Source organism: Biomphalaria glabrata, chromosome 10 (assembly GCF_947242115.1).
Source record: "Biomphalaria glabrata chromosome 10, xgBioGlab47.1, whole genome shotgun sequence".
NCBI lineage: Eukaryota > Metazoa > Mollusca > Gastropoda > Planorbidae > Biomphalaria > Biomphalaria glabrata.
The window spans coordinates 16,010,475-16,024,948 of record NC_074720.1 but is presented as its reverse complement, the minus strand read 5'-3'; the positions used below and the strand labels follow the sequence as shown (position 1 = coordinate 16,024,948).

The 14,474-nt window shown below is 39.0% G+C and overlaps 1 protein-coding gene across 6 annotated transcripts; it reads left to right on the top strand.

Moving 5' to 3' along the window:
- Window positions 1–14: 14 nt before the first annotated feature.
- Window positions 15–14,297, top strand: LOC106058484 (uncharacterized). Of its 6 annotated transcripts, none has more exons than XM_056045160.1 (5): window positions 15–116; window positions 8,068–8,167; window positions 8,540–8,687; window positions 12,845–13,072; window positions 13,259–14,297. In XM_056045160.1, the coding sequence occupies exons 3-5, from the start codon at window positions 8,546–8,548 to the stop codon at window positions 13,669–13,671; spliced, it is 783 nt and encodes a 260-aa protein (XP_055901135.1). In that variant the 5' UTR covers window positions 15–116; window positions 8,068–8,167; window positions 8,540–8,545; the 3' UTR covers window positions 13,672–14,297. The 6 variants fall into 6 exon arrangements, with proteins under 6 accessions (XP_055901135.1, XP_055901136.1, XP_055901133.1 ...); XM_056045158.1 differs by having other exon boundaries at window positions 42–116; window positions 7,654–8,167; XM_056045159.1 differs by lacking the exon at window positions 15–116 and adding an exon at window positions 691–868.
- The last annotated feature ends 177 nt before the right edge of the window (window positions 14,298–14,474 follow it).

Here is a 14,474-nt window from a genome sequence, read left to right as displayed (position 1 = left end):
TAAAGACTGACACTGACATATATAAAAAACAAAATGAAATAAAAGCTGTTCATGGACATTGTTCTCACTGACATAAATAAATCTAGATCTAGATCTACTAGATTTAGATCATCTAGGTATCAATAGTCTCAATAGATTGAATAGATCTATATAAATTATAAATTTATTTACTAGACTAGATTCTAGATCTAGATCTATGTTTTAGTTAGTGAATTTGATTATGAATATAAGCAATATAACTTTAGTTTAAGTTATAGATCTAATTATAATAATAATGTAACAATATATTGTATAAATTCCAGATAACCCTAGCCGGCCTAGCCCTAACTCACTACTCACTACATCTATGATCTAGATCTAGATCTAGTAAATCTAGTGACTATTTTATTAGTAATAGTATATACTATAGTCTATAGTATAATATACATCTATCTATTATTAATATAATTATTAAATTATTAATTATTGTTATTCTATAATCTATAAGTAGTATATAAGTATATTATACAGAATTTGAGAATCAGAGTAGAATTTAGTTACAATTTAGTATTTAGTTAACTCAAGTCTCAAGTTAATTGTATCTTACAATCTAGCTAGAATAATAAAAAATCTATAATGACATTAAAATATATATATAATAGTAATAGATCTATATAATTAGTATATATTATAAATATATAAAAATAAATAAAATTAATTTTATTGCATTCAGATGGCTGCCTGGCCGTGCGGTTTGCGCACTGTACTGTCGTTCAGATTTATTGATGGTCCCGGGTTCAAGCCCTGCCCGCTCCCATCCCCTGTCGTCCTGCGGGAGGTTTGGACTAGGAAGTAATTATCTTCAACTCTGAAGGAACATCCGAAACATGTAAAACATTTTACAAACAACATTTTTAAACATCACCAAAAAAGGGCAACAAACAAAGATTAATAAGGCTATTTACTAAGAAAAATGTCCTCCTTTAGTGAAAAGTTTAGTGTTTACATAAGTGAAAAAACCTTGTCAGTGTTTTATCATGCTCACATCTGCAGTATTTTAAGTTTCAACATCACTGCCTGGTATGGCAATCGATCTGAACATAAAAATAAACTTTATTAACTTTATAAAATTCTAAATGCTGCTAATAAGATCATAGGTAACAAACAATCCGCTCTTGGACACCTAGATTGGAGATAAACATATATTGCTAAAAAAAACTATGAAAATATCTAAGCATACAAAAATCACCCTCTTCTTTACCATCACAAAGAAGATATATAAGAAACTGATCACAAAGAAGATATAAGAAACTGATCACAAAAACAAATAGACTTCTTCTTTTTCTTCTTCTTCTAGCCAGCTTTATTGCTGCTGAGCTGTGAGCTCTTTTGCAGACTGTGCCTAGGAAAAAAAGTGTGCTGTTTTCTTCGGTTGTTCAGCACTGCCGTACAGGGTGTTGGTTATGTTTGGCTGTAGTGGAAGTAGGGTCTGCCTAAGGTGGATTAGGGAGGGGCATTCAAAGAGGATATGGTTTACAGTTTCAAAGGGGTGGGCAAAAGGGGGAGTTGTGTGGAGTTGATTTTGTTCAGGTGGTAATTTAATAGTGGTGTGTGTCCTGTTCTTAGTTGGAAGATTGTAGATTGTTCTTTGCGGGGGAGGAAGTTAATACTGTCCAGTTTGTTAGGCGTAGTCATTTCTTTGTACATGGCTCTGCCTGTGTTTCCTGATGCCCATTGGTTGAGCCACTCCTCTTTGTGATTGTTGACTAACATTGACCTTAGGGTGAGGTAGTTAACAGGTCTATCTGGTTGTTCCATAGATGAACCTGCCTTTGATAGCTTATCTGCCTTTTCATTTCCCATGATGCCAATGTGTCCAGGGATCCACTGTAGTGTGGTATTGATATTTAATTTTGATATCATCTGATGGATTATCACAATGAGTGTTGTCAACTCTCTTGGGCTGTTTGAGGTGCTGCTGTTAAGTGCTTGCTGAGTAGATTGGGAGTCTGTAAAGACAACAATATCTGATGGTGGTTGCACTCCTTCATATAATTTGTTTTCCACTGTCTGTAGTGCTATGGTAATTGCCTCAATTTCGGCTTGGAAGTTTGAGCAGTAATCGCCACAGGGTGCGCTTATCTCAAAGTGTTTATATTTAGGGGAGACCAGGAAGGCACCAAGACCAGCATTGATGGTGGCTTTGAAAGCCTGTATAAATATGGATAGCTGTTTTTTGATAGCTTTCAATTGTTTCAAGCGTGCCTACTTTGAGCTCCAGTGGATTTGATTCTTTTGTTAAGGTGTTATTTAGTAAATGTGTTTTAATGGTTGGTTGTTTGTAGTTTAGTCCGGGTGTAAGGTTTGAATCGTCCCAAGACATGACGTTAAATTGCGCTCCTCTTTCCTTAGCACTTTTGGAGCTTAAAAGTGCCCTACTTCTTTTCTATCATTGTGTCTGCCTCCTCTTTTCCTAAGTCTGCCTTCATTGATCATCACACTGTCTCCTTAACTTTAAATTCTCACTACGTCCTAGACCAGTTCGTTTGCCGTGGACTGCGACGGGTAAGGGGGGATAAAGAGATCCTGGTGTTTGAGTGGTGGCTATCTGAGGATAAACCACAACAACACAATACTTTGGCTCCAAGTTCCCCTAGACCTGAGACCCAGATGGCCCGCTCTGGGTCAACCGGCTGGTCATGCCGAGCTACCAGCATAGGTCGTCGACCTATGCTGGAGGGCGGTGGCTGGAGGGTCAATCAGGGAGCTGCTGTATCGAACACATGTCCGATGTAGCAGCTGACTGAGTATAGCACCTGTGTAGCCCTGGCGGGCTCATTCTGGACATCTGAATGGCCCGTCCCCTTGTTGGACTCGATGGCGGGTGGGGAGCACAGGTGCCGAATTAACCAGAATATATATGGACAAAAAAACACACACAAAACTACTTGCCCCAGACCTATGTCTGGGCAAGAAACGACGAATTGACGATAAAAAAGAGGAGGTCCCAAAAAGCTGTGCCACCTGGCCATCATTTCTGGTGGTTAGATGCACAGAGGAGGGAAAAAGCCTGACCAAGTTGAGCCCTTTTATTATCTATAAGGGACTCAAGTCAGTAGTGGGAGAGCCCAAGAGTGTGTCTAAGCTACACAAAACAATGGACCTCCTTGTAGAAGTAGACAGCAAGACACACTCTGATGGGCTTTTAAGATGCAGAAGACTCTGTGATCTCCAAGTGGAAGTCATGCCACACCAGTCTGAACACCAGCAGAGGTGTAATCAGCTCTAGGGACCTACTGGAATGTTCCGAGAAGGAAATAGTGGAGGGCATTGAAGGAGTCACCCATGCCCGGCGCATTACCAAGCGCAGGGAGGGTGAGGAGGTCAAAACCGCCACTATTATCCTCACATTCGGAACTAGGACACCGCCAGAGTATGTGAAGGCAGGATACCTACGAGTTCCAGTGAGGCCCTACATACCTAACCCCATGAGGTGCTTCAAGTGCCAGGGTTATGGACACGGCGCGGCAGTCTGCAAGAGGAACACTGTGTGTGCCAGATGTGCTGGAGAGGGTCATGAGGACAAGGGCTGCACAGCCCAATTCAAATGCCCAAACTGTCAAGCTGGCCACTCAGCCTACTCCAAGGACTGCCCTGTGTGGAAACAGGAGGTTGCCGTGCAGGAGTACAAGGCAAGAAACGGATGTACCTTTAGCCAGGCGAAATCGGCTGTACTGGCCCTACCCAAGGGCCAATTCGGCTTGACAAAGACCTACGCCCAGGCTGTTGCTAAGAAAGGAAGATCCATAGCCACACAGACGGACACATTGACCCCACCACCCCCTCCTCCTCCCCCAACTCAGAAGAAAACACCGCCAAAGAACACACCTCTGAAGAAACAAGAAAGCCCTGTTGTCATGCTAAAGAACAGGTTCTCTGTGCTCGCTGATGAGAGCATGGAGACTGAGCAGCATGTCAAAACCAATACTCCGGGAGAACCCGGAGACATCATGTCTGACACAGGTTCTCCTCAGAGAACCCAGCCAGACACCCCAACCTCTACCGAGTTAGAGGTTGACCAACTCCCTAAGGGGAGAAATCAAAGCGGAGAGGATGCCCGAGGTGAAAGAGGAGGAAATAACATCCGCTCTAACCTCTCCATCCAAACCCAAGAATAAAAATACCAAGGTCACTGGAATAAAGGGAAACCCCTCCGGGGGCCTCCCTCCCAAGGCCAAAAGGCTCCAAGTAGGTCATCTAGAATAAGCCATGGATTCCAGAATTGTACAGTGGAATTGTAGAGGCCTCAAGGCCAATTACGAGGAAATGCAGCTACTGATGGACTCTGAGACTCCTGTAGCTGTCTGCTTACAGGAAACATTTCTGAAAGATTGCATCAGCTTCCGAAGCTACTGTGCTTACACCAAGAATGTTGAGGATGCAGAGAGAGCATCAGGTGGAGTCTGTATCCTTGTGAAGGATAGCATCCCCCATGAGAGGGTAGAACTACAGACCACACTACAGGCCGTAGCAGCTAGGATAACCCTTCACAAGGTTATCACTTGCTGCAGCCTGTATCTACCACCAGGCGCTCCATTAAACCGAACAGACATGGAGGACCAATTGAAACAACTCCCCCGGCCTTATTTAATCCTTGGGGATTTCAATGCCCATAACACCATGTGGGGATCCAACAATACCGACACAAGAGGTCGTATGCTGGAGGATATCTTCCTCCAACATGATTTATGCATACTTAATGATGCATCACTGACCTACTTGCACCCAGGAACTGGATCATTCACATGCATTGACCTCACCATATGCGTCCCCGGACTTCTGGACGATTTTAAATGGTCAGTTAGCAATGATCTACGGGGAAGTGATCACTTCCCAATCATCATTACTAACAATCTCCCTTCATTGGGACGACCTCAGCGGTGGAAACTGAATAAGGCCGATTGGGAACAATTCCAAAAAGATGCTCTGAGGATATCACAGAAAATATCCTCCATGAACAGAACCCAGCTGATACCTTTGCTAGCAAGCTACTAAGTATAGCCAGGAAAGTTGTACCCCTAACCTCTGCAAATCCAAAACGGCCTAGCAAACCATGGTTTGATACAGCTTGCAAAAGTGCTATTGGTGATAGGAAAAAACGACTGGCTGCATTTATAAAGAATCCTTCCCAGGAAAACCTAAAGCTATTCAGGATAGCTAGAGCAAAGGCTAGACAAACCATACGGTCAGCCAAAAGGAATTCCTGGAGAAGTTTTGTCGGCAGTCTGGATGCCAAAACTTCTGCTAGAGCGGTTTGGAAGGCAGTAAGGTGAATCAAAGGGAAAGAATCAAATGCAATAGGGCATTTGAAAAACCAAGGACGAACTGTCACGTCCCCCAGAGAAATAGCTGACTGCCTTGCATCCTCAATAGCAGAAAAATCATCCACTGCACACTACACGCCAGAGTTCCAAAAAGTTAAAACCAGGGAGGAAAGACACCCCATTGATTTCAGGTCAGAGAACAATGAAGACTACAACAAACCGTTCTCGCTTGAGGAACTGAGGGAATCGCTGGACAAGTCACATGACACAGTGCCTGGAGAAGACGAAATCCATTACCAGTTCCTCAAGCACCTTCCCGAACCCTCATTGGCAGTCCTACTAGGGGTCTATAACTGTGTGTGGCAAACAGGCGCTTTCCCAAACAGCTGGAGGAAAGCCACAGTTATACCGATACCTAAACCGGGAAGAGACGGCTCTGACCCAGCTAACTATCGACCAATAGCACTAACAAGCTGCATCTGCAAAACCATGGAAAGAATGATTAACAGTAGGCTGGTCTGGTACCTGGAAAGGAATAAAGTGATCTCAAACTACCAGTGCGGATTCCGGCAGGGGCGGACAACAACTGACCACCTGGTAAGGCTGGAAGCTTATATTAGAAATGCATTACTCAGAAGAGAACATCTAGTAGCTGTATTCTTCGATATAGAAAAGGCCTATGACACAACCTGGAAACATGGCATTCTACGTGACCTGGCGCTTATGGGGCTTAAGGGACACCTCCCCCGTTTTGGGGAGGAATTCCTGAAAGATCGAAAATTTCAGGTCCGAGTGGGCAACTCCGCTTCTGACACTCATGACCAGGAAATGGGTGTACCCCAGGGCAGCATTCTGTCAGTCACCCTGTTCAACATTAAAATAAATAGCATCATAAATGCGCTGTCCCCTGGCATAGAGTGCTCTTTGTATGTCGATGACTTTGTCATTCTTACTTATGGGAAAAACATGAACACCTTAGAAAGGAAATTACAGTTATGTTTAAACAAAATTCAGGGTTGGGCAAACTATAATGGTTTCAAATTCTCAGACTCCAAAACAGTTAGTATGCATTTTTGTAATCTAAGGGGACTCCACCCAGACCCTGAACTATTTATACACAAAAAGAAGATCCCTGTCGTGAAAACTCACCTTAGATTCCAAATTTAATTTTCTCCCCCACATTAAGGAACTTAGGAAGAAATGCCAAAAGTCATTAAACATACTAAGAGTACTCAGCCATACGGACTGGGGAGCTGACAGAGATACCTTGCTGCTGCTCTATCGGAGTCTAATTCGATCCAAGCTAGACTACGGATCCATAATATATGGAGCAGCAAGGAAGTCGTACCTAAAAATACTGGAACCAATACAAAATGCTGCCCTGCGTCTCTGTCTCGGCGCGTTTCGTACATCGCCTATCCCAAGTCTCCATGTGGAGGCTGGAGAACTCCCCATGGATATAAGAATGAAAAAGCTTGCAATGCAGTATATAGTCAAGCTAAAATCCAACCCCACGAACCCTGCTTTTGGATTGGCCACACCTACATCACGCACTCTTTTGTACTGAAGAGAGAGGAGCCCCCACTTTGCGAGTACTGTGACTCTCGCCTCACCGTGGAACATATCCTCGTTGATTGCCCCAGATACCAGGATGTCAGGGCGAAATATTTTGGAGCCACTAATCTAAAAACACTATTTAATAATGTCGACCCTGGGAAGGTACTGGGCTTTATTCGGGAAGTGGGGCTATCTACGAAGATCTGATTTCTGAATTTGTGAACATGCACTATTTACATTAGATTTTTACCAAATATTTAAATTTTTACTACCTTTACTATTTTAACTGTGAATAGACCTTGATTTTAATTATATGACTGTATAGAATCTGGCCCTTGTTGTTTAGAGAGAGAGTAGTCCTTAAGGGACTGCAGGCACGACATGGCCTAAATTGTGCCGATGTGCCTCAAATTAACAAATCAAATCAAATTAATGTTTGAAAATCTGGTATTTTTTTCTCTGTTATTGGGTAGGTGGTGTTTTAGGGCTAGTTCGTCAGTAAGTTGGATCAAATAGACACATCTGTTTGATTCCTTTGACAATTAAATCATTGAACAAAATGTAACTTACCGTTGTAAATTTCACATGTAATGTTTTTTATTTTGTAATCCACAACTGTAAAACAAATTTCCTCACAGATAATAAAGATTAGTTATATATATATTTATTTATTTATTTAATTTTATATATAATTATATACAGTGATCCCTCGATTTTTGCATTAAGTTATTTGTTAGTTAATATTTGTAATAAATTTGTATATATTTATTTGTTTTTTTTTATGTAATTTTAGATATTTTTATGGAAAAATCTGCCAATCGAGTTCCACAGAAAGGAGCAAAGATCCATGAATTATTTTTGTCATTAATATTTATTGAAAACCCACAAAATGGTGAAGCCAGAAAAAGTGAAGCAGTGAGGGATCATTTTTTGTATATTTAGCCTCCTCCAGTTGTGAAATGACAAGAGCCAATACAGTTTAGGATCAGTCGCATCGCAGGCTCTGTCAGGGTTTAACACTGTGCTTCAAGCTGGTTAAGGCTCACCAGTTCCTGATTTTTCATCAGCCTTTCCCATGTTTGGGTATCTATAGCTGCAAAGCTGGAATTTTTCTTCTCCTTCTCACAAGGCTAATGAGCCCCTCCTGCCTGAAGCTTATATATTGGTTTATGCACCAGTTATTCACTTTTCCCCCTTCTTTTATCAGTGATAACAGTTCAGCCAGACTCAATATCTGAGCCTCATGTGAAGTCCAGCAGTAAGACTGGTTATCAGAGGATTTTTATGGCTTTGGAAGTATTTTATAGGTAGGCTACTGGAGTGCTTATTTTCATTACCACTTCCAGCAATAAGTACCTAACAGAATTTTATATAGGCCAATGTGAATCCCAGTCACTTCATCCCACGAAACTTTTGTTCTTAGCTTTTTATTTAATAAATATAATGCATAATACTGCCCTCATTGTAAGACAACTGGAGTCTATGGCTTATCTCATGAATGTTTCTTGTAGCTATAAAGGTCATTTGAAGTATTTCACATTTATAATAGGCCCTATCTGGTAGTTAGGAAGAAAGTAAACAACTTATAATTAAAGATAATGTTTTACGCTTTCAAAAAAGACTTTATAGCCTGTGATACAGAAATGTTTTATGATAACATTTTGTGTTTTCTTTCCCAGCATGCCATGTCTCCAAGTGATGTTTTTGTTTACAGCGGTCTTGGGTCCAATGAAAATGGATGCTTTCATCTTCTAAATTCACTCAAAACACATTTAGATCCTGACATATATAAAGTTGATCTTATTTCTGCTGAAGATATAATTGAAGGTAAGGTTTTCCTAAATCTAGTTTTACTATTAATTTTGCCTAACAATTAGATTTATAAATTATCTTGTTTTCTATAGTAGATAATAATATTATTGAAATAGACCTGATGTTTTAAACTAGTATAGTGATTATGAAATTTTTAGAAAAGATAGGGCAGATAATCATGGAGGAGTTCTTTTAGCAATAATAAACACTCTTATAGCAGAAGAAATTACCTTACCTAATTCAAAAAATATAGAATCAACATTTTGTAAAATCAACACCACCTCAATATCCCTAATAGGCAGTATTTACAGACCACCAAATTCTAGTTTAGAGTACATGCAAGAACTATGCAATCAGTTAACTACACTTAAAGAAAAAAATAAAAATGCAGTTTTTTGGATTATGGGTGATTTCAACTTACCTGATATAAATTGTAAAACACTAACCAAAGATAAACACCAAAACCTTAAGGAAATAAATGAGCTTTTCATAGAAACTTTACACAACCTAAGTTTAGATCAAATCATAAAAAAAAAAAAACTAGATGTGCCTTCAACTAATAGGACTAATTGATGATTTTTCAAAAGGTTTAGATGATAGTGAACAAATAGATGCTATCTTACTAGATTTTTCCAAGGCTTTTGACAATGTTCATCACCATAGTTTGCTTAAAAAATTAAAATATTTTGGCATTGATGGTCCATTGGATCAGTGGATTAAAGATTTTCTGATAGGGGAGAACAAACTGTAATAATAAATGGCTCTAAATCAACACCAATAACAATACACTCAGATGTACCTCAAGGAACAGTGTTAGGTCCACTACTATTTTTAATTTATATAAAAGATTTACCAAATTGCAGTAGTTCAGGAACAAAAGTCAGATTATTCGCAGACGATTGCATAATATATAGAACAATAAAAACAACACAAGATAAAGAAATTTTACAAAGAGAGTTAGATGAATTACAGAATTAGGAATCAAATTGGAGCATGTCTTTCCACCCAGAAAATGTCAGTTATTAAGAGTAACAAAAAAACTAAAACAAATTAATTTCACTTATCTTATTCATGGTAAATCAGTAACAGAGACTAAAAATGCAAAATACCTAGGTGTTATAATAAATGGAAAACTGTCATGGAATCCCCATTTGATGAAACTATCAAAACATCAAACAAAGCATTTGTGTTTATTAAAAGAAATTTCTATAAATCAAATAAGAACATACAACTAAAATGTTATTTAACCTTAGTTAGGCCAATAATAGAAAATGCATTCTCTGTTTGGGACCCCTCAACTCAAGAAAACATAAAGAAACTGGAACAGACACAAAATAGAGCAGTGAGATTCATAATAAACAAATATTCACATTTGACTAGAGTAACACCTTTAGTAAAATCACTAAATTTAGAAAGCCTTCAGGATAGAAGACTTAAAAGTAAAGTAGCAATTATATATAAAACACTGAACCATAATCTTCGAATACAAAAACAAAATTTAAAAAAAAAAATACTCAGAAAGACACAAAGATAAAGGCACATTCCTTGTTCCATATGCTAGGACAAATTTGTACAAATGCTCTTTCTTCCTACCTCTATTAGAGCATGGAATGGGTTGCCTGAGCTAGCCAGGAAAACCAGTGACTTGGCAGAATTTAGTTCAGTGGTTAATATGCATGACTAAATGCATGACACATAATCATCTTCTTTTTTGAAATAACATCTGTATCATATAAGATAAGAAGATAGTAATTTTGCTAAATGTGAAACTTACTTCTTAAATGGAATATTTTTTTATGCTTTTATGACTTTTATTTGTGCAATGTTGACGATGAAAAATCAGTCTAATTATACCTACAATCCTTCTTCTTTTAATTGTCATAAAAGTTAAGTTTATGATTCTTAGAACTCTAGGCTTGCCACCATCTGCCTGTCTGAACAAACTTTTGTCTGTGAAAGATCCAAGCAGATGTAAATTATTACATCCCTAATACAGATGGCTCATATCCCAAGGCACTCAGATTAGAAGCAAAGCCAATGGCTGAGCACACTGGGAAACTTCCCAATATTTCTTCTCTGTACCACATCAGACGTGCAGGTGTCCGCCTTAAAAAAATGCTCCCTTGAAGAACAGTGTGTGGTTGTTGGGGCTTTCTTCTATTCCCTTCCAGTGCAATGAACTCGGTCCTTAGGCATCCCAAAGGGGGTTCTTTTTTGCTTCCCTTTTGGCCTAATTGTCTCCTCTAATGACCGTTTCCACCCGAGTGGCATGGTGAGGTTAATAAGCATTGACAGGTATTTGACCTATTTAACTATGGTTTTCAAATGGGATTTTAGAATTTACATACTAATTATAAAATAAACATGTAAGATATTCTAAAATCACCATTAAAATAAAATAGTTGAAGACTTCAAATTACACTTTTATAATGAAAAGAAAAATAAGTCTCTTCAGTCACCTATAGTACACCAGAAAGTTCTGCTCACATTTATTACAACAATTAGAAATAATGAACAATCAAAAACATATTTTTGTTACCATCATTTTACCTGTCTGTGACAAACCCGTTTTAGCTCACTCAAGGTATCACTCAGGTCTAAGCATTTAATTAATTTATTTAAACACAGTAAACATCAATTTTACTAATTTAGCCAATCAAGCGCTAAAAATACAGCCACCATCCCTCCAATCCAACCCCACCCCCTTTGGCATCGGTGTCACATTTTATTATCCCCACCTCGACACGTGCCACACTAGACTCTTGACGAGAGTATGCTCCCCTTTATCTATCTTGGCAAACATCCGTTGACACCCCCCCCCCCTTTCAGGAGCGGCTTGGCACTTCAAAGAGCCCCCTTGGGTGGCGATCTCCCCGATCGTCTAGCGCTGGCTATTATCAAGGTATAATCTCCCTTGATCTGGCCGAGCTCTGATACCCCCCCCCCCTTTTCATATCCTCTGACCACCTGGGCAAATGTCCTCGACTTTCAACTCGTGCCTTCGCGCAATGTCTATCTCCCGGAAACTCTCGGCACGGTCAAGCGGGGATCCCTTTGTCAAAAGAGGCCAGATAGTCTAGACCACCTTTGCACTCTTCTCCCGCCATTCACACCCCCCCCCCACTCTCCACGTGTATATGGACGAAATTTCATCGTCCAATCTCATTCACGCTGGAGAGCCCACAGGGAGCACATCTATCTCTTGCTTGAGCTCTGGACTATTTTCATTCCCTTATTTCACTTTGGATTGGTGGTATGTAACTTAGTAAAGTGCTTGAGAACCAATTTACTTAGTAGTGTGTATATATATATTTGTGCATTTATTTACACATTATTTGTGTACATATATTTGTGTATTCCTTATGGATAATCTTTTATTTATAGGCAACATCCGCCTGAAATCTTAGCAACCTAAAGCTGATACCAGATTTGTTGGCACCAGATCTGCAGACATCAGTCCTAATCCTTCAAGAGTCCAAGTAACAACGCTAGCCACAGACTCGTCACTGGCTTGACTAAATGGTAGACGCAGCTTAGCTCTGCAACCATACAACGTTGGACTGCATCCGGAGCCTGGATCCACCATGCCAGCCCACCAGCAGACAGCGACAGTACTAGCCACACCCGTCTCATCAGTGCAGCACCGGACCTGAAAGCTAAGCAACCAGCCTAATGACACTCAGACCACTTGGTTCAAAAATCTAATGATGATAGACTTGTAAATGCGCTAGATCCCATCTTAGCAACTGTACAGCCTTTCACCTTTTAATTATTTTTCTTGTATAATAAACTGTACATAATTTTACATCTTAGTTTTTGTTGCCTGCATTATAAAGCTGTGCCTGTGGATTATATGTGCAAGTGTGGATTCTCAAACTATAAAATCCACTAGACACCCAAAACGTCCAAATTCTAATCTACCTTGTCACACTGTCCTCATGTTTTTACTAGTATGTTGATTGAATTTTAGGTAGCTGCTTATCCGCTGTAACTTTTTATACATCTATAAATATGTTTCCAATATTCCTTTCCTGTTAAAATAAAAATTTAACAGAGTTTGAGCTTATTCCCCCCCCCCCCCCTCCCCCTTCTCCATTTCAGTGTACTGTATGTATGAAATTCTAATACCGGTAGTTAGCATATTTTTATGAGACAATTTCTTTTGTCTACAGGCTCAAAGTTGACCAGTGCAGCATTGCTGACATTTGGCAGTGGATACACCACTGGATTTGTCAATGTACTGGGGGCTAAAGGAATGCAAAATTTGAGAGACTTTGTTCTAGGTGGTGGCTCTTATCTTGGACTTGGGGCTGGAGGATATTTTGGTTGTGACTACATTGAATTTGACAAAAATGGACCCTTAGAAAAAATGGCTGAGAGGGAATTGCGTTTCTATCCTGGTTAAGTAATTTTAAGTACTGGTATATATATAAATACATCTTACATTATGATTATATTTTTGTTCAGTGTTGTCAAGGCACTTTAGCAGTTGATTTTATCCCTTCATTTTTAATTTACATTTTTAAATGTACATCCAATTTGGCTTTATTTATTAACTTTTGTTTCCCCACCATGGTTTTCTTTAGGAATAGGCAGAGGGCCAGTTTATCCTGGATTTCAATATGGCTCAAACAAAGGATTGCATGCAGCAAATATTACATTTAGTACAGGTAATTTTACTGCAACATTTTCCAGCATGATTGGTGGGGGTGGTGCCTTTTATCCAAGTGATCCTCCGAAACTTGGTTCTCTAGTGACCAGTTGGACTAAAATAGCCATATATACAGATATCACTGACCAACCAACAGCTATTGTCAAAATGGAAGTTGGTTCAGGTTGTGCTGTACTTTCAGGTGTTCACTTGGAGTATGATATGCTGAGAGAGTGTCAGTCAGATCCAAGTCTACATCATTTACAACCATCTTTTACATCCAGCAGACTGACACAGAGAGCTGCAATGAAAGCAATACTTCAGCTGCTGGGTTTAATTGTAAGATAGTCACATTATTGTGAATGGAAATTAACTGTAATAGTCATCAAGTTTTTTTTATCTGTGACTCCCATAATAAGCACACCTCAACGGGGATAAAAACAGAGTATGTATATGAAGCTTCAACTCCATAAATAATCCTGGTATACGAAGACTCCACTTAGATTTCTATCTTATGAAATATAGATGTTACTTCAAAAAAGAATACGATTACTTTCTAGGTCAATCTAGTCAGGCATGTTAATCAATGAATTAAATTCTGCCAAGACATTGGTTTTTCTGGCTGACTCAGGCAACCCATTCCATGCTCTAATAGCGCTAGGAAAGAAGGAGCATTTGTACGAATTTGTCCTAGCATATGGAACAAAGAATGTGCATTTATCTTTGTCTTTTAGAGTATTTTATTAGGTTTTGTATTACTGCTTCTGTCCTGAAGGGTTTCTAAACTTAGTGATTTTTCTAAAGGTGTTAGTTACTCTAGTCAATTGTGAATATTTGTTATGAATCTCGCTGCTCTAGTTTATGTCTGTTCTAGTTTCTTAATGTTTTCTATCCAAAGTTAAATGACATTTTAGTTTTATGTTCCTGTTTGATTTGTATAAATTTCTTTAAATAAACCTTTATGCTTTGTTTAATTTTTTGTTTCATCAATTCTATGAGTTTTTCATTAGTTATTTTGCATTTTTAGTCTGTGTTTCTGGTTTACCATGAATTAGGTAAATTAATAACTGCCTTTTCTGGGTGGTAAGACATGCTTCATTTTGATTCCCATTCTGTAATTCATCTAATCCCTCTTTGTAAAATGTCTACTG

Bases quoted from the DNA above. Each gene is read 5' to 3' on its own strand.
- LOC106058484 (XM_056045160.1), top strand. From the start codon at position 8,546: ATGTCTCCAAGTGATGTTTTTGTTTACAGCGGTCTTGGGTCCAATGAA. The intron at 8,688-12,844 runs GTAAGGTTTTCC...TTTTGTCTACAG, and splicing joins TGCTGAAGATATAATTGAAG to GCTCAAAGTTGACCAGTGCA. The intron at 13,073-13,258 runs GTTAAGTAATTT...GGTTTTCTTTAG, and splicing joins GGAATTGCGTTTCTATCCTG to GAATAGGCAGAGGGCCAGTT.